Here is a 27,930-nt window from a genome sequence, read left to right as displayed (position 1 = left end):
ACATCCACATCCACCCCACAACGTTCCTTCACTTCTTCATTCGTCAACCTGTCCCTCCACATCACTCCACATGCTCCTCTCAAGTAAAATGTGAGTACGTTTAAGTACTTGGGTAGTGTGATGAGTAAGAATGGAGGTTTGGAGGGTGAAGTGCTTGAAAGGGTACAGCAGGGAAGAAAGGTTGCTGGTTCCTTGCTTTGATAAGGAACAGGGAAGTGAGCATGGAGGTGAAAAAGTTACAACACGACAGTATTGTGATACCAACTCTAACGTATGGAAGTGAAGCTTGGACGTTGTTGGAAGGACACAAGTCAAGAGTGAGAGCAGTGGAAATGAGTTATTTAAGAGGAGCCTGTGGAGTCACATGGAGAGACAGGCTGACGAATGAGGATATAAAGGAGCGTTGTGGTGTGGATGTGGATGTGATAGGAAGCGTTGTGAGGAACACACTGAGGTAGTTTGGCCATGTGGAGAGGATGGAGGGTGAAAGACTGATGAAGAGAGTGTATGTGAGTGAGGTGGAAGGGGGAAGAGGGAGGGGGAGGCCGAGGATGAGATGGAGGGATGGGGTGGAGAGGTATACGAGAGGGGGGGGGTGAGTTGGGAGCAGGGCAGTGAAATGGCGGGGAACAGGACGACGTGGAGGCGATTTGTTTGTGGCCACCCCAGACGGGATTGAGGCACCTGGCAATAGATAGATAATATATTTGATCATGTTTGTGTGGTGATTGTGTATTGCCTTTGTGTGTTGTGTCTCTCTGACAGGGATGTTGTGTATTGGCCCTGGCTGCTGCATAGAACTGTGTGCCTCTCATATCAAGGCAGCCTTTGACAGTGTAAATATCATAGTAGACAAGAATATTAACTAGCCACATGTTGAAATAAACTAGTTAGGAAGATTTGCATGTAAGGCAACAAGAATACCAGCCACGTTGTCTCTCAGTGAGTGATTGAGAGGAAGGATGAGGTGTTATATGACACCTCATCCTTCCTCTGCAGCCACACTTCATATGCACTTCACTTCTCAGCCACAGCCATACTTCCTTGCACCACCATTCACATACCTTTCATACACCACCACCCACTCGTCTCACACCACACACCTTTTCCGCATGCCTCACCACAGCACTCTTAAACAACTGCCATTCTCCTGATCTTTCACTGCATTCCACTCATCTTTCAGTTTCTTCGGATACTCTATCATTTTCTCTCATTTATCCAACTCACTCACTTTCAAAACCTCCCTGCCACATCTAACTCTCCTAGCTCTCACCCTTCCCTCCACCAGGTAGTGGTCAGACATACCTCTACCCTCCCCTCTCAGAACTCTCACATCCAGCAATCTTCCTATTACATTCCTGGACATAACGACCTAGTCCATCAGTGCTCTATCAACAACCCTTGCACCTTCCTGTCTCACCCATGTATACTTATAAATATCTTTCTTCTCAAACACGGTATTTCCAATCACCATCTCTCGCTCAACGCACATCCCTATCATTCGTCCACCATTTTCATTTCTTCCAGGCACATCATGCATACCAACTACACCTTCAACTGCTACATTTCCCACTCTAGCATTCAGATCTCCCATCATTACCACATTCACATTTGCTCCAGAACCCTGCAGACACTCATCAACATCATTCCAGAAAGACTCCCTCTCTTCTTCATCCCTTTCACTACCAGGCCTGTATGCACTCACAAATACCCACAACTCACTTTCAAATTTTGTTCTCACCCACATCAGTCTCAATGACACCTCCTTCCATTCAGTCACACACTGCCGTACTTCCGGGCTCACTAACAAGGCCACGCCTTCTCTTCCCCTTCCTCTGTCCATACCTGACAATCTTCCATTCACATTTCCAAACTTAGACTCACCTTTCCCTTTCATCTTTCTTTCACTCAAAGCTAACACATCCAGCTTTCTTCTTACAAACATTCTCACAATCTCCTCCCTTTTAGTCTCAATCGTACTACATCCATGCACATTCATAGACCCAGTCTTCAGGATATGGGGATAACTCAATCCCCCATCCCTTTTTATGGCTTGTCTCCTTTTAGGATCTAAAAAACAGAGGAGGTGGTCCCTAGTCCCCTCACCCCGCCCCTTTTAATCGCATTTTATGACACGCAGGGAATATGGGAGGCTCGTATGTAGTAATTGTAGTAGTTGTTCCCTAGACAGTCTGGCCAAACATCCCCGAGTCCTTAAGGAAGGGTGTACTGTTTGCAGTACAAAGTGTTCTGCTTCAGTTGTGAGGACCTCCCAGTTGGCTCTCTTATAATTAGTGTATGTGTATCTGTGGCCAGCTATGGTGATTCTGGTTTTGGTAGTGATAATGGTTGGGAGGTGGTCAGAGCCAAGAGTTTTGATCACTCTCCAGGATGTTGTGAGGGTGAGGTTTGAGGAGCAAAAGGTGATGTCTGGGGATGATAGGAGGAAGAAGGCTTGGTGTGGGATATAGGTATGTTGATGGAGATTGTTATGGATGAAACGATTATCTGTTTGGGATTGTAGTACCAGCCCTCTTTATGTGTCAGGGCTGTTGACATGCCAGTCCAATGCCTTGGCGTTGACATCACCACCCAGTATGATGTTGGGTATGTTAATGACGTGGTGTATTTGAGGAGAGTAATTGTGTGGTACCGTGGCGGATGATTGAGGGGGAATGTATGGATTGGCGATTGTTATGTGTGATTTGTTGCCAGTGCGTATTTTGATTGAATGTATTTCTGTTTTGGTGTCATGTTGGTAGGTGGTGGTGACCATCATCCACTCACTTGATATAGTGCTGCCTACTTCTTCCTTAGCCTTTATCATTTTTTTTTCTGTGCCTGCCCTCCTCTCTTCCTATTTCTCCCATCTTTCCTGTCACTTCTTATTGCTTTTCTTTCCTTTACAGGTGGCTTTACATTGAGTGACAAGCCAAATGGTTTCCTGTAAGCCAAGAAACCATTTACAACACTGGGTGGTAACCATATAACCAAACCATACGTGCTCCCTACATGTCAACAAGTGGGTTGGTGGAGGGTTAGTGCCCCTCCCTGTAAGACAAATACAGTAAAACCTCAATATAACAGACTTCAGTAGACCAGAATTCGCTTTTATTGGACTCGAGGAGCTACCGGACTAAATTCTTATACTGTGTATCGGAAAAAGTCTGATAAAGCCAGAAGCAGTCCGGACTGCCTGACCACTTCAGGTATGTTCACCACAATAAGGCAGATAAAAGACAGTACAGTATTATTACTGTATATATATTATCCCATTTGATTAATGTAGTGAAGTTATAACACAGTACAGTACTGCAATTGTAGTCAAAACAGTTTAAAAACCGTTCATGCGATCCATACTGATGTCTGATATATCGGAAAAAGTCCACGTTAGCAGGGGGAAGTCTGTATGTTGCTTTTATCGGAATTTTGCATTTTTCGGACTGTCTTGGGCCCCAATTAGTCCGTTATAGTGAGGTCTTACTGTAACTCAAAGTCAGTGGCCACCTCTTACGGGATTGTGGCATCTGGCAATAGATAGATAGATACTGTCATGTTGGGGGAGAGGTGATTTTGTGTGTGAACTAGTATCTGAAAAGTTGATGGATTGGTGTACCAGGGTGACAAGTCCACCGCCACCGCCGTCAGCCCAGTCTTGTCTGATAGTAGTGACATTATGAAATGTAGATGTTTTTTGTGTCCTGCATAGTTTTGTTTCATGTAAAAAGGCAATATGTATTTTTTGTCATTTGGTGAATTGTGTAAGTTCTTGTTTTTTGGTGTTTATGCCATCTGTGTTTTTTTAAAGAATGTTAATGTTGTGTGTATGATGTGTGTTGGGTGCTGCAGCATGGGGGAGAGGTGTGGGTGTGGGTGGAGGGGAAGGGGTAGGAGAAGGTTTTGATAGAGATAAGTGTTGAGGTGGATTTGAGTGGGGTGGAATGGGAGGGGTTGCAGGATTGGATGGTGTGGGAAGGATCAGTGGATGAGACTGGGGTGTGGAGGAAGTAGGAGAGGAGCTGGTGGGGAGGGATTGAGGGTGGAGGGAAGGAGCATAAGGAGCAGGTTCAAGTGTTTATGTCGAGTTCTCTGGATGCAAGTGTTGTGCAGGTGAAATGGGCCCAGTTCTTGCAGGAATTGCACTGATTTGAACCCTTTGTCTGTCGACTCAAAGTGATGGGTTTTGAGCATGTTGGACATATGTATTTATTGATGGGTCCTGGATTGCTGTCAATGTCTCCGGCTAGAAGAAGTCTTGGAGAAATGACCACCTGAGAGTCATTTCACGTTGTGGAAAAAACAGTGTTGTCGTGTGTGTTGTGTTGGGAGATGTTGCACTTGCCTGGGTGACCGAAGCCACTCGTAGGTTCTCATTCTTTGGAAATTATATAATTCCCTCCAAGGTTTTAGTTCATTTGCCAATTTTTTAGAAATGAAAGAATGTAATTATGCCTGATATCCAAAGAGATTTGAGTTTGATTCCAAGCTGGGACAGGAGAGTTTGATTAAATGAATTTAGTTAAAACAGACTCCAGTGAACTTCTGTATATAAAAGCACTTCCATTAATACCATTATACCAGTTCCAAATGAAACAGCCTAGGATGGACAGTGAGTGTTAAATCAATAATGAACTTTGACATGTGAAGATGTGTAATGTGCAGAATATATGATGGGCGTCAAGGAACTGACACTTAAGTCAGTGGCTAGAGCTGGACACATTAAATAAGATATACTCTGATATTTATAAGGAATGCCATGATCACTTTAAGCTTAGACCATTTCTGTGTAAAACTCCTTCATGCTGCTGGTAAAGATTGACCATTGCTGATACAGTGGTGGTCACAGTGTGGCAACCAGTGTATCTTTAGCAGAGGAATTAGTTGGAGAAGAACAGGGAGGCTTTAGGAAGGGAAGAGGATGTTGTAGATCAGATATTCAGTCTTAGATCTTTAGTGAAAAAATTTCTGGAGAAGGGAAAGAAATTGTATGTGGCCTTCATGGATTTGGAGAATGCATATGACAGGGTGGATAGACAAGGATTTTGGAAAGTATTAAGAATATATGGATTAGAGGGGAAGTTGTTGAATGCTGTGAAGAGTATGTATGAGGATGCTAAGGCTGCAGCGTGTGTGGAAAGTGAACTGAGTGAATTTTCCAGTTTGAAGGTGGGGTTGAAACAGGGATGTGCCATGTCTCCATGGTTGTTCAGTCTGTACATGGATGGGGCCATAACAGAGATACAAGGTAGAGCGGTGGATGTTGGAGTCGCCCTAATGAGAGAGGGCAGTGTTTGGAAACTCCCTGTACTGTTGTTTGCAGATGATACTGTGTTTTTGAGTGAAGACAAAGGGGAACTGCAAGGCTTGGTGGATGAGCTTGGGAGAGTGTGTAAGAAATGGAATCTAAAGGTGAATTTAGGGAAGAGTAAAGTTTTGGTCTTCAAGAGAAGTGATGTCAGTGAATGTACAGTGAGGTTGGATGATGAGGAAATGGAAATTGTGAGTATGTTTAAGTACTTGGGTAGTGTGATGAGTAAGGATGGAAGTTTGGAGGGTGAAATGCTTGAAAGGGTGCAACAAGGAAGAAAGATTGCTGGTTCCTTGAAAGCAGTGATGAGAAACAGGGAAGTGAGCATGGAGGTGAAAAAGTTACTACAGGACAGTATTGTGATACCAACTCTAACATATGGAAGTGAAGCTTGGACATTGTTGGAGGGACACAAGTCAAGAGTGAGAGCAGTGGAAATGAATTATTTAAGAGGAGCATGTGGGGTCACATGGAGAGACAGATCGACAAATGAGGATGTGAAGGAGCGTTGTGGTGTAGATGTGGATGTGATAGGAAGCGTTTGGAGAAACATATTGAGGTGGTTTGGCCATGTGGAGAGGATGGAGAGTGAGAGACTGATGAGGAGAGTGTATGTGAGTGAGGTGGAGGGGGAGAGGGGAAGGGGGAGGCCAAGGATGAGATGGACAGTTGGAGTGGAGAGGTATATGAGTTAGGCTGTGTGAATTGGGAGCAGGGCAGTGAACTGGCAGGGGACAGGGCGATGTAGAGGCGATTAGTTTGTGGCCACCCCATATGGGATTAAGGCGTCTGGCAAAAGATAGATAGATAGACATTATATTGAAGGAGTAGATAAGGGTTGAGTTATTCCTTTTACCACCATAGGTCCCTCCATAAGCATTAAAAAAGTACACATCATTTAACAGCACCAACCTCAGAATGATAACCATCTCATTGTACTGAAGAAATTAACCCTTAAGCCTCAGCTGATGATGTACCTGTTTAACTTTGGCTAATACCAGATGGTTTTGCCTTCCTCTGGAAAACATCCTGACATTTAAGAGTTATGAAGTTTATTATGACTAACACCATAATTTTACATTCAGCTCCGAGCAGTATAGGCCTACCATGTTATCTGGCAGTGTTGCATGCTGGTGAGAGTGTTCGGTCAGCGATTATTTTGGTTATCAAAGCAATATTCCCCATGAGATACTGAACAAAAGCTAGAAATGCATTTCAGGCCCAAACCCAAACTCTCAAATACTATACTCAATCAGTATAGACTGACACAGAAACACCATAGGTAATATTATTATCCTCATAAACAATACTGTTGCTAAATAATGGGACATCAAACATCACATGCGAGAAGGTATGGTGGTGGGATGTGCAGTGTTGTGACCCTTCAGGGCAACTGTGAGCCAGGCAGGCAGCTGGCAGTGCACCAAGTGGGAGTGAGGGAGGGAGGGAGACAAGTGGAGGTAGGGGGGATTGGGGGATGGGGAGAGAGACAAGCATGGGTGGGGGATGGGGAGGGAGACAAGAAAACCAAACTGCTCTACTACCCCCCCCCCTCTCCAGTCTTGCTTACTCACACACACACACACACACACACACACACACACACACACACACACACTGGTGCAGTGGTAACGCTCTCGCTTGCCAACTGGTGGACGGGAGTTCGCGCCTCGCTCAGGTTGCGAAAAGTTTCACTGACGAAGTGGGTGGTTACTGTCCCCCTTGGGCAAGGGGACGGGTGTGTGCGTGTGTGAAGGTCACAGCCTTGCCCTTAGATCGGACTATATGAGCTCTCAGCTCCCTTCCGGGAGAGTAAAAGCTGACGATCACGACCATCAAGTGATCCTGACTGACCCGGTGAATTACAGACACACACACACACACACACACACACACACACACACACACACACGTGTGCCCGGGAGGCAAGCAGGGGTGGGGGAGGGAGGGGGGTTGGAGAGGGAGACAACTAGAATTGGAAGATAGCACGGAGACAGGAAGGGAGACACGCCTGGCAGTGCTGAGTGTGGCGGGGGATGGAGGTGGGACTGTGGGGGGGGGGCAGAAGAGAGGGGATGGTGGGAGGACTGGGAGAGCCTCATGCACCACCACATACGCATTCAGACGGGCTCATTTCAAACCTAGGGAGGGGCCAAGTGTTTGGACTAGTGAATCAATGGCCGTTTGGATTGTGGGTATGTTCCTCCATTTCTTTTGTTTGGTCTAATGAATCGTCAGTTAATGATGCGCTGGATATTTAGGTTTGCCTGTAATGGATGAATAGTATGAGGAAGTGAGTTGTTTGTTCGAGAATATTTTCCTTTGGTTTTCAGGCATAATGATGGTAGGAACAGCGAGGAAGCCAGAGAGTCTTGATGCAGCGCTGCGCCGGCCGGGGAGACTGTCTTATGATGTCACTTTGCCACATCCTGATGTTGCTGCCAGACAAGATATTCTTCATAAGCTTTTAATGGGGTATGCCCGTGTTGGTACTCTGTTAATAATTATACAATAAGTTCTCATTTTATGTCACTCACGAGGGGAATGGGAGTTCTGGTGATTGGGAGAGCTGGAGCTCCTGTTTCACTAGCCATCAGAATATCCTGACCATCCCCCTTTGCTGACCTTTTCAGTATGACACTAACAAGGGAGAGTAGACCAGCATATTTTCTCAGACACTTTACTTTATCTCATGCACTACTCTACATGCACTATACATATCACCCAATGTACCCCACTATGTTACAGGTTGACACCAACTAGGGCATGTCACCAGAAAATTTTGTCCCTGCTACCTGGTGGCGAACCTATTGAGGGGAGGCGTGATGTGGGCTCCACCAGCATTGTTTTTGGGACTGGGATGGGATGGGGCTTGGATCTGTGTTAGAGGGTAGAGGGCATTGTGGCTTCCAGGCTGCCACGTCTGCCCAGTCGAGAGGGGCTCAAATCCAGCACTAACACCTCAGGAGGCTGCCTGTCAGTGGGTGTATAATGGCAGGGCAGTTACAGTGTGTGTGGATGAGCAAATGAGAAGACAAGTGTTGGATGCAGGAGTGTGGAGGGGGTGGGGCAATGGAATCTCGGACCATCACATAGTGATGGCCAAGGTAAGGCTGCAAAGAATGGGTGAAGAGACAAAGAGGAAGACAGGAGGAAGCAGCTCCTGTGAAAAGAGTGAAGTTGCAAGAGAGAGAGAGAAAATGGCAGAGTATAAGAGCATAGTGGAAGAAAGATTGGGAAGGTATGAGTTAGAGCACATGGAAGGGATGGAAGAAGTATGCAAGATATTCACGGAAGAGATAGGTGCAGCATGTGAGGTGGTTTGTGAAGTGAGGAGGAGATGCAGGGATGTGCAAGGGACAGCATGGTGGATTGATGAGGTGAAACGAGCTGTGGAACAAAAGAAGAAGGCATATAGTGAATGGCTAGCGAGTATAGGTAGGGGAGAAGATTAGATAGAGAAGAGAGTGGTATATGTGAGCAGGAGAAGGGAGGTGAAGAGATTGGTGAAGGAGAGTAAGAAGAGAATGGATGAAGAGTTTGGGAGGAATCTGAGTGTGAAGTGGGGGGGAGAGTAAGAAATTGTTTTGGAAGGAGGTAAAGAAAGTAAGACAGTGTAAAAGGGGAAACAGTTGAGGAGTAAAAGACAGGAATAATAGATTGTTGGTGGAGAAGAGAGAGAGAATGAGGAGATGGAAGGAGCACTTTGAGGATTTGTTGAAAGTAGAGAGTGAGAGTAGTGCGAGTATAAGTGGTTGGGGAATGGCTGGGAGAAGAAGAGGAAGGAAGAGATTAGTAGGGCAGAAGTAGCTGAAGCAGTGAAGAAGATCAAGATGGAAAAGGCCCCAGGAATTGATGGAGTGTGTAGTGAAATACTGAAGTATGGGGGTGAGATTGTTGTGGAGTGGATATGGAAGTTGTGTAGATTGGCTTGGGAAGAGGGAAGGGTTCCAGAGGACTGGAAATCCGGTATAATTGTTCCTTTATACAAAGGAAAAGGGGAGAGAGAAGTATGTGGTAACCATAGGGGTATTTGCCTTCTTAGTTTGATTGGAAAAATGTATGGTAGAATACTTACTGATAGGGTTAGGCATATAATAGAGGAGCTAGTTAGAGAAGAACAAGGGGGATTTAGGAAAGGAAAAGGGTGTGTAGATCAGATATTCGTTCTAAGATGTTTAGTGAAGTATCTAGAAAAGGGAAAGAAAGTGTATGCTGCCTTCATGGACTTGGAGAAAGCATATGAAGAGTCAATAAGCAAGGTATGTGAAAGGTTTTAAGAATATATGGATTGGAAGGGAAATTGGTGAGCCCTGTGAAGAGTATGTACAAGGGAGTTCGGGCTACGGTGTAAGTGAATGGTGAGCTGAGTGAGTTCTTTGATCTAAATGTGGGACTGAAACAAGGATGTGTGATGTCTCCATGGCTGTTTAATATATTCATGGATGGGGTTGTAAAGGAGGTGCAAGGTAGGGCAGTGGATATGGGGGTGGTTCTAATGAATGAGGATGAGGTGTGGAAGATTCCGGTGTTGTTTGCTGATGATACAGTATTGTTGAGTGAAGATGAATGGGAGTTGCAAGGTTTGGTGAATGAATCTGGGACAGTGTGTAAGAAGAGGAATCTGAAAGTTAATGTAAACAAGCGTAAAGTTATGGTGTTTGAGAGGAATGAAGTCACAGAATGCACAGTGAGGTTGGATGGTGAGAGTATGGAGAGTGTGAGTGCATTCAAGTAACTGGGTGGTGTGATGAGTAAGGATGGAACTTTTGGGGATGAAGTGCTTGAAAGGGTACAACAAGGATGGAAGGCTGTTGGTTCAATGAAAGCGTTGATGAAAAATAGGGAGGTGAGTATGGAAGTCAAGAAGTCTCTGCATGATAGTACTGTGATCCCTGCCCTGACGTATGGAAGAGAGGCATGGACCTTGCTAGAGGGGAACAAGTCAAGAGTGAGGGCAGTGGAAATGAGTTACCTGAGAGGAGCATGTGGAGTGACATGGAGGGACAGGTTGACGAATGAAGTAGTGAAAGAACGTTGTGGGGTGGATGTGGATGTGATTGAGAGAATTAGGAGAAATCCACTGAGGTGGTTTGGACATGTGGAGAGAATGGAGAATGAAAGACTGACTAAAAGGGTGTATGCAGGTGAGGTGGAGGGAGGGAGAGGGAGGGGGAGACCAAGGATGAGGTGGAGGGATGAAGTTGAGAGGTATGTGAGGGAGGGGGGAGTGAGTTGGGGGGAGGGCAATCAAATGGTGGGTGACAGAGCAACTTGGAGGTGTTTTGTCTGTGGCCACCCTTTGCGGGATTAGGGCGTCGGGTTATAGATAGATACAGTAGATAGTTACAGTGCCAAGGCGCGCTTGGAGGGTGTGCCTATAGCTGTCCTGGCAGGGTGCCCCAGGCCACTGCCACACCCACTGGTCATGGCCGGTGGGCTAAGGTTCCCAGATCCCATGAGTGGACTTGGGACTATGCAAGTAGGCAGGGCCTATGGTCTGTCTCTCCCTCTGTTTAATTTTGATGTCATGACAAAAATTGGTAGAAATCAGAAGCCTGTTTTAATACGAAATCACCCAAGGGGATCAGACTGGAATCCTAGAATGTAGGTAGTTTGAAACGTTTTGTGGAGGAAGAGGTTAAAGCGATGAGTAGGAGGTGGGTGGATGTTGGCTGTGTACAGGAGGTTAGGTATAGGGGAGGATCAGCCAGAATGACGGGGGGGTAGGGGGGGATTGTCGGTATAAGATATTTTGGCAGGGAAGTAATGATGAATATGGTGGTGTGGGTGTGCTGGTTAAAGAGAAAATGGGTAGAATATGTCATGAATGTAATGAGAGTGAATAAAAGGATTATAGTAGTGAACATTTTCTTTGGTAGGCAGACAGTTTCATTTATATCAATATATGCTTCACAGGCTGGCCTGGATGATGAAGAAAATGATAAATTCTTGGATTACTTAATACATGTGGTAAGTGGTATGGGGGATGATGAGACCAAAGATATGAAGGGTAAACAGGGGATGTGCACATGATACAAGAAATGAGGAAGGGGAAACGATACTTGAGTTTGGGGAGGCAGTGAACATAAGTGTGTGCATCACACATGATAGGAAAAGAAAGAGTAGGTTGAATACATACGAGTTTGGGGGAAATAGTAGCCAGATAGACTATTGCCTGGACAGGACTGAAAGGAGGTTGGTGAGGTATTTTAAAGTTATAGGGAGTGAAGAGTGTGTGCAGCAACACAGATTACAGGCATACCCGATATCCAGCAGTGTTGTGTACTGGTGGGAGCATTCAGACAGTGAGTTGCCGGATATTGAAGCAGTTTTCCCCATTAGATACTGAAGAAAAGCCAGAGATGCATTCCAGGCCCAAACCCAAACTCTCATATACCTTACTCAATCAATAGAGACTGACAGAGAAACATCATAGGTAATGTTTTTATCTTCATAAACAATAGTATTGCTAAAAATGTGGGACATCAGGCATCTCATTCAAACATGTTATGGCAATTTATTGATGACATGAAAAATATTTAAGCTAAATAACATCCAGCTTCAGTGCCAAGGTGGTGGTCTTTTGGAGCCTCTTGGTGGCAGGCTGTGCTGAAATTGTAGCTGGACTTTTTGGAATGGCTGTGGTAGTGATGGTGTGGCACATGGGGATGTAGAAAGGTAAGGTGGTAGGAGGTGCAGTGCTGAGATGCGTTCAGGGCAACAGACACAGCTAGAGTGGATGAGCATGGTCCAGGCAGGCAGTGTGCTAAGTGAGGGTGGGGGAGGGTGGGAGGACAGGGAGGAAGACACGCCTGACAGTGCTGAACGTGGTGGGGATGGAGGAGGGACAGGGGGGTTGGGGATAGAGGGAGGACAGGGAGAACTGTGCACACCACCACATCCACGTTTGGAAGCGCGTGTTTCACCCTTAGGGGGTGGCAGAGTGTTCAGACTAGTGAACTGACGGCTGTTTGGATTATGAGAATGTTCCCCAATTTCTTTTGTTTGGTGTAGGAAGTGTTTGGCTACTGGGGCACAGGATATTGGGATATGCCTGTATTGATGTGTGACATGGTGCTTATGGAGCAGGTGGTGCAGAAGTGGACCTATTCTTTATCTATCTCTCTATTTGTTGCCAGATACCTTAATCTCATAAAGGGTGGCCACAAACAAATCACCTCCATGTCACCCTGTCCCCCGCCATTTCACTGCCCTGTTCCCAGTTCACACCCCCCTCTCTCATATACCTCTCCACTCCCCTCCATCTCATCCTTGGCCTCTCCCTCCCTCCCTCTCCCCCCCCTCCACCTCACTCACATACACTCTCCTCATCAGTCTCTCACTCTCCATCCTCTCCATATGGCCAAAAAATACAGAAGTTAAAAAACATAGCAGTAAAGGATGCTTTCTAATGTGAAATGAATAGAGTGGTGGTTGAACAGGGAGCTGTTTGCAAAAGTATTAATGAACAGTACAGAGCTCTCAAGAACAATCTCCTGAGAGTTGCTGATTCAATGTGTGGGTGGACAAGGGGACCCCCCAAGACATGAAGCAACATGGTGGTGGGATGAGGGTGCAGAAGCTGCAGTTAAGGAGAAAGGAAGGCTTTTCCGGGAATGGAAAAGAGGTGGTAACGAAGAGAAATACTTGGCTGCCAAGCGTAGGACTAGAAAGGGGTATACAGGGTAAAATCAGAGTCTCGGAGACTCCTACTGGATGACGTAAATTATGCTTAAAGGAATAATGATATTTAAGGTGGCACATCAGATGAAGAGGGAAAACATGGATATCATAGGTGCACAGTGTGTGAAGAATGATGAAGGAAAGTTAGTTATGAACAGTGAGGATACTGAAGATGCCTGGAGAGAACATTATAACCATTTGCTGAGTGAGGAGTTTGTCTGGAACAGGGAAGGTTTGGAATCAGCAGATCCAGTGTTTAGCCCTTGGCCTTTGATTGATGCTACTATTGTAAGCAGGGCAATAGGCAGGATGCTGGTGGGGAAGGTGGCAGGTGTGTCTGGGTTGACTGCTGAAATGCTGAAGGCCTCAGGAGATATAGGAATGGGGTTAATTACTGATTTGATAAGTATGATTATATATGAGTGTGTTGTCCCAGATGATTGGCTGAAGAGTGTGATTGTAAATGTGTACAAAGGGAGGGGTGATACCGTGGAGAGAGGAAATTATAGAGGCATAAAACTTTTGAACCAGATAATGAAGGTAATGGAGAGAGTTCTAGAAGGTATGATTAGAGAAAAAATGAATACAGGCATACTCCTTTATAATGATGCAGTTGATTAAGTAAAAACCCAGGGTGTTGTATCTCGGGGTAGATTTAACATACAAAGTACAGTATAGGGATGCATTTTGGAGCCTTGGATTTCCCCATCAGCCAAGTCAAGCAAGTCCTCAATCCACCAAAATGAGTCCAAAAAAAAGTTTAAAGTCAGTCTAAATGACCTAACAGCTGTAAAAGAAGCAAACCTAATCCTAAAACCAGTGCCCATCTCGCTTGTACCCAGTCAAGGTCACTGGAGAACGCGATCTCCGACGCGTATTCAGACTCGATAGAGAAGAAGCAGCAGCATTGTATACAATCCCACCATCAGACTGTCCCAGGACAATTAAATAAACATCTGTTATGCATAATAACAGTGTATGAATGATGCAGAATCATCCAAGGTGTGAATTGTTGTGATGGAAAATTGTTGATGTTTTGATGGGGAATTCTCTTGACGGGGAATGAGATCGATGATGAAATTGGGATAGCCTTGTCAACGGCCCCTCCTTATGTCGTTTTTGTTACTGTTCTGGTTGCTGAGCTCCTTTATTTTCTTCTTTCTTATTTTCCAACATTTATTTAGAAATTCCTTTGTATTTTCAAAGCATTTTCCCTTGAACAACCCAAATGTAAATACATGATTTATTGATCGATGATGCACTCGGGATAGCCTTTTCAGCCGCTCCTCTTTCTATCATTTTAGCTACCGTTTTGGTTGCTGAGCTCCTTTACTTCCTTCTCTTTTATATTCCAACATTTATTTAGAAATTGCTTTGTATATTCAAAGTTTTTTCCTTGAACAGCCCGAATATAAACACGTGATTTATCAATGTCACAGTTTTCATCAGTGCATGAAATATTTACTCTTTGAGATTTTCTTAATTAGTAATATTTACAGTTAAATCTCGATATAACAGACTTCATTAGACCGGAATTCACTTTTATCAGAATCAAGGAGCTATCTATCTATAGCCCAATGCCCTAATCCAGCAAAAAGGGAAGTCGCAGACAAAACACCTCCAAGTCGCTCTGTCTCCCACCATTTGACTGTCCTCCCCCCAACTCACTCCCCCCTCCCTCATATACCTATCAACTTCATCCCTCCACCTCATTCTCAGTCTCCCCCTCCCTCTCCCTCCCTCCACTTCACCTACATACACCCTCTTAGTCAGTCTTTCATTCTCCATTCTCTCCACATGTCCAAACTACCTCAGTGTATTTCTCCTAATTTTCTCAATGTTCTTTCACTTCTTCATTCATCAACCTGTCCCTCCATGTCACTCCACATGCTCCTCCCAGGTAACTCATTTCCACTGCTCTCACTCTTGACTTGTTGCTCTCTAGCATGGTCCATGCCTCTCTTCCATACATCAGGGTAGGGATCACAATACTGTCATGCAGTGACTTCTTAACTTCCATACTTACCTCCCTGTTTCTCATCACCGCTTTCAGTGAACCAACAGCCTTCCATCCTTGCTGTACCCTTTCAAGTGCTTCATCCCCTAAAGTTCCATCCTTGCTCATCACACTCTCCAAGTACTTGAATGCACTCATATTCACCATACCCTCACCATCCAACCTCACTGTGCATTCTTTGACTTTGTTCCTCTCGAACACCATAACTTTACTCTTGTTTACATTAACTTTCAGATTCCTCTTCTTACACACTGTCCCAAATTCATTCACCAAACCTTACAACTCCCATTCATCTTCACTCAACAATACTGTATCATCAGCAAACAGTAACACCGGAATCTTCCACACCTCACCCTCATTCATTAGAGCCACCCTCTACATCCACTGCCCTACCTTTCACCTCCATTACAACCCCATCCATGAATATATGAAACAGCCATGGAGACATCACATATCCCTGTTTCAGTCCCACATTTAGATTAAAGAACTCACTCAGCTCACCATCCACTTGCAGCGTAGCTCGAACTCCCTCATACATACTCTTCACAGCACTCACCAATTTCCCATCCACTACATACATGCTTAAAACTTTCCACATACCTTGCCTATCTACTCTCTCATATGCTTTCTCCAAGCCCATGAAGGCAGCATACACTTTCTTTCCCTTCTCTAGATACTTTTCCATTACACATCTTAGAACAAATATCTGATTTCGGGAGCTGTGGTGAAGGAAATGATGGACAGGTACCTAGGTCAAGGACACAGCTCTATACCAATAACTGGTATACCAGCCCTTTCTTGGCCTATTTCCTGCTCTCCAATGGCACTGGTTCCTGTGGCGCAGTGCAAAGGAACCGCAAGTACAGTAAAAGCTCGATTAACCAGAATGCATGGGGATTCTTCCATTCCGGATATGGAATTTTCTGGATAATCGAATGTTACTCTTGGAAATTTTCTGGGAGATCGAGAACTTGGGACTTTATTTCATAAAATATATTGTTCAGTGTTAGATACAGTACAGGTAAGATACAGTATGGGTACACTACAGGACACAAAAAAAAAGGCAGCAAGAAAAATTGTATAGGACTGAACACAAACCAGCAAACATTACCAAAAATTATTTAAAGAAAAGTCTAGCACATGTTACAGGCCAAAATAATTTTGAAAACTTAACTGCATACACTACTTTATCCTGTACTGTATAGAACTAATCAAGAATTATAGGGGGACGATTGGTATCTGGAATATTTTCGACCCCATGCCGGAGTGAATTTGCATTCCGGTTGTACGGATGTGCCGATGCATCGGATGCCGGTTAATTGAGCTTTTACTATATATGCCACGGTTCACACCTGCAACAGAGAGAGGAAGTGTACAGCTCTCAAAATCCAACAGTATTGTGGCGATTGGATGGAAGGACAAGACGGATGTCACTGTGCTGATGACTGTACACCATGGGAGAATGGTCGACGGTTATAAAGTGGATCGCTGTACTGGCAGGAAAATTCGGAAGCCTGATGCAGTCCTTGATTATTATGTCAACATGCATGAACCTGGTTGACAAAGTGACACGCAACAGGGGAACGTTTAGTGCGTCAGGAAGTCAGTACGGTGGTACATAAAGCTCTTCTTGTAGCTCCTTGATGTCACCATGCTCAGCGCTTATAACCTGTGCCTCTTTCGGTCCTAGAAGCAGCTGAAGTTCAGAGAACACCCTTATAATGTGATCTTTCAGCTGCTAGAGAACTATGGGACTCTACAAACATCGGAAAGATGACGAAGGGATACTGCTATGCCTGACAGGTTGACGGCCAGGGAGTATTTGCAGCGCCACTTCCCATCATCAACAACAGCAACTAGTGAAGAAGGGAGAAAGAAACAATTGTTGTGCCATGTCTGCCTGCACACAGGCAAGTGTGAACAGGTGCACCAAAGAGTGACAACAGTGTCCACAGAATGCCTGTTGGGCTTATGTTTGGGAGACTGTTAGACTTCCACTCACACATCCACTTCTAGCCCCTTCAGAAATGTGACTGAACTATTGTAAGTAAATGCTAGAAGATAAGTGTAAGTGTAAGTGACTATAATGTAAGGAATATGAAAGTGTGGTAAAGAGACTGCTTCTCCAACTTCCACACACTCATGCAGTTCTAGGCGAAGTGACTGAACAACTGTAAATATAGTAAGAAAAATGTAAGTGAATAGAAAATAAGGAAAATGAAAGTGCATTGTGTAAGCAGTGTAAATACCTGCTTGATTATAGCAATATTTTCTATCACTTAGTGGTACAGTCTTTTACAGTTTATGATCACACCATATTATTGTATTATCCTTGTAAAGTAATGGTTTTGAAGTGCTAAATCAAGTAAGTTATTATAGTGTGAAAAAAGTGTACATAAGTGGGGCATGTTAGAGGCCAGAGCGAGTGTGTAGGGAACGGGAGGCTGGTGACGGGGCGGTTCAGCTTGCTCGGCGACCAGGGAAAAGGCAAAAATGTCCTTGCATCAACCTATCCTCATGGCTATTTTGGACTATCTAGCACTTCACCTATGGACTCAAAGGTAAGTTGAAAGCTGTTGGCTGCTGATGCATGAGTATTTTTTTTTTTTTTCAATTGCTTGTGTATTTATAGGAAAATTTTTCTATTAAAAATAAGCAGTTTTTCCCTCAATTGCCACATCATGCATATGACATAGCTACACCATTGCCGCAGCGGAGGGGTTAAGTTTATTATTATGCATTCCATGATAGGTTGGATGACAGTTCAGTGGTCAAACATGAAATATTCTGTTGTTCAGTCACCTAGTTGTCCACACTGAATTGTACCTCGTCTGATGGGTGAGAATCCATACCCCTTATAACAGTGTTCACTCCACCTATGACTAAAACACATTACAGTAATCTAAATCTAAAAACAGTTTACAAATCATCCTAAGCACAAAATTAAAGTCTAAAATGTCATCCAAATCGGTTTTAAAAAACCAGAACTCATCGCTAAACCGGGGATAGGCTTATGATAGGCAGAGTTGGATGGTATTTCTACCCCCATCACAATCCCGGGGTACTGCATCTAGGGTCACCGGGGTTTACCTGTACTGATGAGATGCAGTTTGGTTTTATGGCAGGCAGAGAGATCATTGATGCTTATTCATCGTTTAACAGCTCCAGGAAAAAAAGAAAAGGGATTTATAGTTTGTTTTTGTTGATTTGGAGAAGGCCTTTGACAGAGTCCCTAGGGAGGTGGTGTAGTGGGCAGTGAGGAGCTTGGGATTGAGGAGTGGCAGGTTAGAATGGTTATGGCCATGTATGTACAGTATGTGGGTGCTCGCGCCCAGGTGAGAGTAATGGTGATTTGAGTGATGAATTTTCCGTGAATGTTATTGTGCATCAAGAAGCAGTCTTGAACCCCATGTAGTAGTCATAGTAGTTCCCAAGGCAGTCTGACCGAACAGCCCTGAGTCCCTAAGGAAGGCCACAGCCAAACCTGGGCTTTCCCACAGAGCTCTCAAAAAAATAAATAAATAAAAAAAATTTGGTTTTATGCCTGGTACCCCCGAAGGGCTAAGGCATTGCCCCTGGGTAGAGGACTTTTGGATTGGAGCATATAGCATTTTATGACCGGATGCCCTTCCGGGCGTCTGCCAATGACCCATGGATGGATTCGATCCTCTGACCCTTTGCTCAGAGCGGAATGCTCTAACCTACTGAGCCACGGCTGCTCTCAAGGAGAGTATGTTGTGTTGGTGCAGGCAATTTTGTTCAGTGCAGTCTTCCATACTGTGCTTAATAGTATGGGGTGCTGTGTTGCATCCTGGACAGGCATCAGCAATGGAGTCATTCAACCTCTTCTGATAACTCAAAAGGGCTGGATGATGCCCACATCTCAGCCTGGCCAGGTGGATCCTGTCCTCACGAGGGAGGCAGGGTTCAAAAGGGTGGATATCAGGAGGCTGTGCATGCAACTGTGCGTTGTCTTCGAGTGACTGAATGGAGCGGCAAGTGATTTGGGCATGGATATGCTTCTGGAAGTTTGTTAGAGGCAGGCAAGGGGGAAGAGATGACAGTATTTGTGTATGATATCATGTGCTGGGTGATGTTTTGACGTTCTTTGGTGTGTGGGTGGACATGCAGCCATGTTGTGTAGTGGAAGGTGTGTGTTTGTGGAGGCTGCAGTAAGAATTTGTGTGCCTCTCATGTCTAGATGATCTTTGACATTGAGGACTTTAGTTCTTGGTGTAGGTGGTCTGTAGATGTAGTAGCTGTGGAGCCAGTGATTATTTTTAGGGCCTTCATCAGTATGGTCTGTTGAGTGTTGTGATGCATTTCAGTGAGGTTAGAAGCCCAAGCAGGGCTTGCATAATTCATCACTGAACGTATATATTGTTTGTATACTGTGGTGGTGGTTTCTTTGTTGTGACCGGATGTTGTATAGGCAAGTGACCTTAGGGCATTGAGTCTTGGTGTTAATTTATTTATAATGTCTGTGATCTGTTGCATAAATGACATTGATGCGTTGTATTTTACACCAAGGATTTTGTGTGTGTGTGTGTGTGTGTGTGTGTGTGTGTTGTGTATGTTTGCATTTTGGTGTGTATACAGTATGCGTTATGTCGTTTACATAGGAAGCTATGTGTATTTGTGATGTGTGGGGTGTGGGTATGTTCTACATGTATAGATTAAATTGTGTAGGAGACGAAACAGATCCTTGAGGGACGCCATTTGTGAAGTTTCTGATGTTCAGTGACTGACCGGCAAATGTTACATGTGCATTTCTGCCTTCTAAATAGTTTGCCAGCCAACTTTTTGTGCTATTGTGTATGTTTGTTTTGAATATTTTGTTTGTAAGGTTGTGGTGGAGGACGGCATCAAAAGCTTACTAATGTTTAGTGTGGCTAGGAGTGTTCTGTGTGGTGGCCTAGCTGAATTCATGCCATCAAAAACTCTTTGTGTAAGGTCTGTAAGAAGAGTGTTTGTGGAGTGTAGCAGCCTAAAGCCATGTTATGATTGGGCTAGGGGGATGTGAGGTGTAATTAATTATAATACCAGTTGTTCAGTCACTGGAGTGGGTGCCGAGGAGTGTGATGGGGCGGTGTGAGGGAGGTAACGTGGGATCTTTGCTGGGTTTGGGGATAGTGATGATAGTACCTGCTTCCAGATGTTGGGTATTATGTTGTATGAGTAGCTGTAGTTTGACATGTTGGTCAGTGATTGTATGCCTTGTAGTCCAAGGAGTTTAAGGTGTATGTTGCTTATGGGGCCACAGGCAGATGACTGCTTAAGGTTGCTAATGGTTTGCTTTGTCTTGTTGTAAGTGAAGGTTGCACAGTCTGGGTCTGTGGGAAACTGTCTCTTGTGTCGGATGACACATCACTTTTTTTTTTTTTTTTTTTTTTTTTTTTAAATCAGGAAGAAGGAACCAAAGGCAACGAGGTCACAAAACTGTTCCTTCCAAGAGAAAAACAAAATACAAGAGAGAGAGACAAATTCAACATCCATTCATTTCGAGATGCCTGGACACATTGCTTTTGAAAGACTGGAGATCATAGGAAGCAGGAAATACAGACAGAGGGAGACAGTTCCAGAATTGACCTGTTGCATAAATGAAGGACTGGGAGTAACGGTTAACTGTTGCATTAGAGAGTTGGACAGAAAAGGGGTGAGAGTTTGCTGCTAGACGGGTGCTATGCGCCCGTCGTAGAGGTGGAGGAATGCATGCAGACAGTTCAGAGGAACAGTGACCATTGAAGTAGCGATAGAAAAGAGATAAAGATGCAACAGTGCGGCGAAGAGACAGAGGTTGAAGGGAGTCAGTAAGAGGAGGAGAGTTAATGAGATGAAAAGCCTTTGACTCCACCTTATTGAGAGGAGCTGTATGTGGGGAGCCTCCCCACACATGAGAGTTGTACTCCACACAGGGGCGGATAAAAGCCTGTATAGAGTCAACAATTGTGCAGGGATAAAGAAGGAACGGAGTCGGCTTAGCACACCCAATCTCTTGGAAGCAGATTTTACAAGAGATGTAATATGATCTTTCCAAGATAAGTCCCAAGTAAATGAAACCCCAAGCATGTTCAACAATGATGCAGGATTAAGCTGAATATTATTAAACATTAGTGGGTATACCTGTGGAAGATTTTGTCTGTTTGATAGGTGCAAAAACTGAGTCTTTGATGCTTTAAAAACAACCAGATTATTTTTACCCCAGTCAGAGATACGAGCCAAGTCAGACATTAGGTGTGCCATAGCCTCATCCCCTGTTTGTTGAAGTAACTCCTGAGATCGACGTTGTGGAAATCGAATGGAAAGGTGAAGGGTGGAGTCATCAGCGTATGAGTGGATAGGGTTAGATGTACAGCTTAGAAGGTCATTGATGAATAAAAGGAAGAGAGTTGGTGATAGGACAGAGCCCTGAGGAACACCACTGTTAATAGATCTAGGAGAAGAACGATGGCTGTCTACAACAGCGGCTATAGAACGACCAGAAAGGTAGCTAGAGATGAAGGCACAAATAGAAGGATAGAAACCATAAGAGGGTAGTTTGGAAATTAAAGATTTATGCCAGACTCGATCGAAAGCCTTTGAGATGTCAAGTGCAATGGCAAAGCTTTCGCCAAAGTCCCGAAAGGAGGATGACCAGGAGTCTGAAAGGTAGGTGAGAAGATCGCCAGTGGAGCATCCATGACAGAACCCATACTGATGATCAGAAAGAAGGTTGTGATAGGAAAGTTGCTTTAAAATTTTTCTATTAAGAATAGACTCGAAAACTTTTGAGATACAGGATGTTAAAGCAATTGGACGATAGAGGGTTGGGAATGGTCACTCTTCTTTGGGACTGGCTGAATGAGAGCAAAGTTCCAGCAAGAAGGAAAGGTACAAGTTGATAGACAAAGGCAAAAGAGTTTGCCTAGGCAGGGTGTAAGCACAGAAGCACAGTTTTTGAGAACAACGGGAGGGACTCCATCAGACCCATATGGCTTATTAGTATTGAGGCCTGTGATGGCAGAAAATACATCAGCTGAAGAAATTTTAATGTTAGCCATGAGGAAATCAGAGGGGGGAAGTGATGGAGGAACAGCACCAGAATCATCTAAGGTGGAATTGGAGGAGAAAGTCTGAGCAAAGAGATCTGCTTTATCAGTAGAAGAAATAGCTACAGAGCCATCAGAGTAGAAAAGAGGAGGGAAGGATGATGAGGTTAAGTTGTTAGAAAGGTTTTTGGCGAGGTGCCAGAAGGAGCGGGAAGAATTCGAGTTAAGAGAGTTGAGAACATTTTGTACGGATGAAATTATTTTTAGCAGAGCGAAGAACAGACTTAGCACGATTCCAGGCAGAAACGTATAAAAGATGTGATTCAGGGGTGGGTTGGCTCCGGTACCTTTTATATGCCCTCTCCTTGTTGCGAACAGCATTAGAACAAGCGTGATTAAACCAAGGCTCTCGTGCATTAGTCAAAGGATATGAGAAAGGAATGTATGCTTCCATGCCCGAGAGAATAACCTCTGTAATGCGCAAGGCACACCCAGATGGCTTCCAGCCATGGAAGCAATAATCATTCCAGGGAAAATCAAAGAAGTACTGCCCGTGGGCCTCCCAATCCGCATCTCCAAAGTGCCACAGACGATTTTCTTTGGAGGGTCCACAGGCCGTACCGGAGCGATAGGACAGGTTAAGGTGATAAGTTTGTGATTGGAGGAGCCCAACGGAGAGAAAAGAGTAACAGTGTAGCCAGAAGGAATAGTTGTTAGGAAGAGGTCAAGTATGTTGGAGCTCTCTCCAAGGCGGTCAGGGATACAGATAGGGTGCTGTACAAGTTGTTCTAGGTCATTAAGGATAGAAAAGGTGTAGGCTTGTTCACCAGGTGGATCAGTGAAAGGAGAGGAGAGCCAAAGGTGGTGATGAACATTGAAATCTCCAAGAATGGAGATTTCAGAGAAAGGAGAAATGGATAGAATGTGTTCCATCGTAGAAGTAAGATAGTCAAAGAATTTTTGATAGTCAGTAGAATTAGGAGATAAGTAAACAGCGCAGATATATTTAGTCAGAGAATGACACGAAAGCCAAAGCCAGGGTGTAGAAAATTCAGAAGAATCGAGTTCAGGAACATGAGAGCAAGATAAGTTGTTGCGTACGTATACACAACAGCCATCTTTGGCTTTGAAATGAGTATAGAGAAAGTAGGAGGATACAGAAAAGGGTCTGCCGTCAGTTGCCTCAGAAAGCTGAGTCTCAGTTAGAAAAAGAAAGTAAGGTTTAGAGAAGGAGAGGTGGTGCTCAACAGAGCGAAAGTTAGAGGAAAGGCCACGAATGTTGCAGAAATGAAGAAGAAGAGAGTCAGGCAGTGGTTCCAGGCATCTTGAGTCATCACTGGGAGAGGGGCAGAAGATGGGGGCATTTATGCCCCCCCCTCCCCCCCGGGACTCCGAGGCTACGTTATTCGACGCCATTTTTTTTTTAAATTTTGAAAAGGAAGTGTGGTGTGTACTGTGCATGTAGTTTGGTGTTGATAGTTAGAGAAACTTGTATTGGAGAGCATGCTGGCCTACTCTCTGTGTTACTGAGACACTGAAAAAGTTCAGCAAAGGGGGATAGTCGGGACCTAGTCCTGAGGGCTGATGAAACAGGAGCTCCAACTCTCCCTGTCATCAGCTTTCCATCCACCTTGGGAGTACTGCCCTGCTCGACTGGTGCTTCAGTCTACTCCTCCTTGTTATGGGGGTTCAGATGGCTGACACGTGAGAAGTGATTGATAAGAGTGTTTGCTTATTGTTTGTAGTAGTAGTACAGCAGTAGTTGTTCCCAAGGTAGTCTGGCTGAAGTACTGAATCTCTAAGGAAGGCCACGGCCGAAACTGGGCTTTCCCACAAAGTTCTCAAGGAGTGTATATTGTGTTGTTGGTGCAGGTGATTGTGTGCAATTCAATCTTCCATAATGTGCTTAATGGTACTGGATGCTGTGTTGCATCCCGGACAGGCATCAGCAACGGAGTCACCCAGCCTCTTCAGATAACTCAATAGGGCTGGATGATGCCCACATCTCTGCTTGGCCAGGTGGACCCTGTCCTCATGAGGGATGTAGGATTCAGAAGGGAGGATATCAGGAGGCCATGCATACAGCTGTGTGTTGTCTTTCAGTGACTGAATGGAGCGGCGAGTGATTTGGGCATGGATATGCTTCTGGAAGCTGGTTAGAGGTAGGCGAGGTGGATGATATGACAGTATTTGTGTATGATATTGTGTGCTGGGTGTTGTTTTGGTGTTCCTTGGTGTGTGTGAATGTGTTGCCATGTAGTGCAGTGGATGGTGTGGGTTTGTGGAGGTTGCAGCAAGACTTTGTGTGCCTCTCATGTCTAGATGTTCCTTGACTTTGAGGATTTTGTTTTCTTGGTGTAGGTGGTCTGCAGGTGTAGTAGCTGTGCAGTCTGTGATTATTTTTGCCATCTTCAGTATGGTCTGTTGGGTGTTGTAGTGTATTTCAGTGAGTTTAGAAGCTCAAGCAGGGCTTGCATAGTTCATCACTGAACATATATATTGTTTGTATACTGTGGTGGTGGTTTCTTTGTTGTGTCCGAATGTTGTATGGGCAAGTGACCCTAGGGTGTTGAGTCTTGGTGTTAATTTACTTGTACTGTTTGTGATGTGTTGTTTCAATGACATTGATGTATGTTGCACCAAGGATTCTGTGTGTTTGTGTGTATGTGTGTGTGTGTGGTAGGGGAGTGTTGTTTATGGTGAGGTGTGGAATGTGACTATGTTCTGCTGTCCAGTTTGTGAGAAGGGTCACTGTAGATTTGGCTGGGGCTATTGTGAGTCTGTTTGTGGTGAACTATTCATATAGTGTGTTGAGGTAAGGTTGGAGGATGTGTGCGGCTGTGTTTGCATTTTGGTGTGTATATGTACAGTAAGTGTTATCTCTTCTACTTGAGTTACTTGAGAGGAGCATGTGGAGTAACGTGGAGGGACAGGTTGACGAATGAAGAAGTGAAGGAACGTTGTGGGGTAGATGTGGATGTGGTTGAAAAGATTAGGAGAAATACACTAAGGTGGTTTGGACATGTGGAGAGAATGGAGAATGAAAGACTGACTAAGAGGGTGTATGTAGGTGAGGTGGAGGGAGGGAGAGGGAGGGGTAGACCGAGGATGAGGTGGAGGGATGGAGTTGAGAGGTATATGAGGGAGGGGGGGGTGAGTTGGGGGGAGGGGAGTCAAATGGTGGGTGACAGAGTGACTTGGAGGCGTTTTGTCTGCGGCCACCCTTTGCGGGATTAGGGCGTCGGGCTATAGGTAGATAGATAGATAGATCTCTTCTACATAGGAAGCTATGTGTATATGTGGTGTGTCGGGTGTGGGAATGTTGTGCATGTCTAGGTTAAACAGTGTAGGGGACAAAACGGATCCTTGACAGATGCTGTTTGTGAAGTTTCTGATGTTTGATGACAGAATGGCAAATTGTTACATGTGCACATCTGCTTGCTAAATAGTTTGCCATCCATCTTTTTGTGTTATTGTGCGTGTTTGTGTTGAACATTTTGTTTGTGAGGTTGTGGTGGGGGATGGCATCAAAAGCTTTACTAATGTCTAGTGTGGCTAGGAGTGTTCTGTGTGGTGGCCTAGCTGAATTTACCCCATTAAAAACTCTTTGTGTAAAGTCTGTTATCTGATTTTTTTTTAAATGATATTTTAGACTTAAATTTTGTGTTTACACTGATTTATAAAATGTTTTTAGACATATAAATGAGTTTTAGTCATAGATTTCATTTTGGGGGTACAGTTTTACTATGTTTTTCCAGACTTCCTTTTTATGATTTTCAGATTTTATTTTTGGGTTTAAGTGAGTTATAAGCTGCGTTTAGGTGTAGTTTAGCTTGTTTTAAAGCTATGTGCGGGTTTAGGTGAGCTATAGACTTGTTTTTGGACTCATTTGGGTGGGTTTTGGACTTTGTTGGGGGGGGTAATTCTAAGGCACCCAAACGCATCCCTTTACTTTTTGTGTTATAACGTCCCTGTGTAACGATACACCGGCTCGATGATGGGTTTCCCGAAACACATCTCATCGTTATAGTGCGGATGCCTGTATAAATCTTGAGCATTTATTGGTGAACTGATTATTGGAAAGAAGTGTTGTACAGTAGAATTATCACGACTCCTTTGCTTACAGTTGTGTGTTATGGCCACAGCCCACCAATTTATTTTCTCACCTGACACCTTCACTCACCACTCAGCTGTTTTGCAGATAATACAGTAAATATGTACGAATTGCATGGAAAAATAAGCTAAACAAATACATCTTGAGCATTTATTCGTGAACTGATGATAAGAAAAGAACTGTTGTGCAGTAAATTTTCACAACTCCCTTGTTTACACTTATGTATATGGCCATGGCCCACCAATTTATTCCTCACCTGACTGCCGGCACTCCAACCCTCATTTGCCACTCAGCTGTTTTGCAGATAATACAGTAAATACATGCGAATTCCAAATGCAGTAATTCTATTCAACAATGGAAACCTTCATTTCTATAAGCTAGATTTTATGTTTTCTGCCAGTGCAAATGTGTTCTAAGATGTACGAGGTGCTACTCAAAAGTTCTAGTAATTTGAACAGATGGAGCCAACTGTTTGCAGTTTTGCCGTTTCCCACTAGGAGGAGTCAGCAGCACCCCTTGTGCATCAGTGTGGCCCGGCCGTGTCTGTGAGCAGACGTGTTGTTGAGCTAGTCTTACTATTGTAACATGGTGTGTAGGTGGTTTGGCGGTTTTGCAATGGCGGACCTCACAGAACAAAGAACCTGCATCACGTTCTGCTTCACGATCAACAAGATGGCTGCAAAAACTCACTGGTTGCATCAGCAAGCCTTTGGTGACAATGCCATGTCCCATAGCAGAACATTTTTCTGGTACAAGCGGTTCAAGGAAGGATGAACATCCGTCGAAAATGATGACCGTTTTGGACGACTGTCAACGGCAACAACACCAGAAAACATCGGAAATGTTCATCAGGCTATCCTTGCAGAGTGTAGGGGAACTATCCATGATGTTTGTGATATCGTTGGACTGTCATACAGGAGCGTGCAACGCATTTTGTCAGACACGTTGGGCATGAGACGCATTGCTGCAAAATTTGTGCCAAGACTGCTGAGTGACGAGCAGAAGGCACATCGCATTGCAGTTTGCAGGGAGCTCAAGAATCAGGTCAGAGATGATGCTCCCTTCATCTCCAAGGTCATAACTGGTGATGAATCATGGATTTATGGTTATGACCTGGAGACAAAGCAGCAGTTATCGCAATGGAAGTCTCCCAATTCATTGAGGCAAAAAAAAGCGCATCAGGTTCGCAGCAGTGTCAAGTCATTGTTGATCACTTTCTTCGATATCCAAGGGATTGTTCACAAGGAATTCGTCCCACCCGGTCAGTCTGTTAGCAGAAAGTTTTGCTCTAAAGTTATGCAGCATCTGAGGGAGAATGTCCGCTGCAATCGTCCAGAACAGTGGAAGAACAAGGACTGGGTCCTGCATCATGACAATGCCCTCGCCCACATATCAGTTGTTGTCCGACAGTTCCTGGCTCCCACTAACACGGTAGTCATTCCTCACCTACCCTATTCACCTCACCTTACCCCCTGTGAATTTTTCTTGTTTCCCAAGCTGAAATTGCGACTGAAAGGGCATCACTTTGACTCGATTGAGGAGATCCAGACAGAATCGCAGGAGTGATCAAAATCATCACACCCGAAGCCTTCTAGGGATGCACGGACTTGTGGAAAAAAATGCTGGGACCACTGTATACATGCCCAAAGGGACTACCTCAGAGGCGGCAGTGAGAACTAGGAGGTAAGGTAACTTATTTTCCTACAATACAGTATTCAAATTACTGGAGCTATTGCACCTCGTATTTATACAGTACATCATGTTAGAATGCACTTGC

The 27,930-nt window shown here is 44.4% G+C and overlaps 1 protein-coding gene across 1 annotated transcript in view; it reads left to right on the top strand.

Moving 5' to 3' along the window:
* The window catches only part of LOC145392712 (uncharacterized), a 152,384-nt gene that overhangs the window by 38,421 nt on the left and 86,033 nt on the right, over positions 1-27,930 (top strand). Inside the window, exon 3 of the mRNA XM_080267013.1 lies at positions 7,642-7,783. Coding sequence (XP_080123139.1) covers positions 7,642-7,783 — 142 coding nt within the window. The remainder of the gene's footprint in view (positions 1-7,641; positions 7,784-27,930) is intronic.

This window comes from Coenobita brevimanus, chromosome 23, assembly GCF_032717465.1.
Source record: "Coenobita brevimanus isolate Jiangsu-jjx chromosome 23, ASM3271746v2, whole genome shotgun sequence".
Classification (NCBI taxonomy): Eukaryota; Metazoa; Arthropoda; class Malacostraca; order Decapoda; family Coenobitidae; genus Coenobita; species Coenobita brevimanus.
The sequence above is the reverse complement of the archived record's forward strand: the minus strand, read 5'-3'. Positions and strand labels throughout refer to the sequence as shown.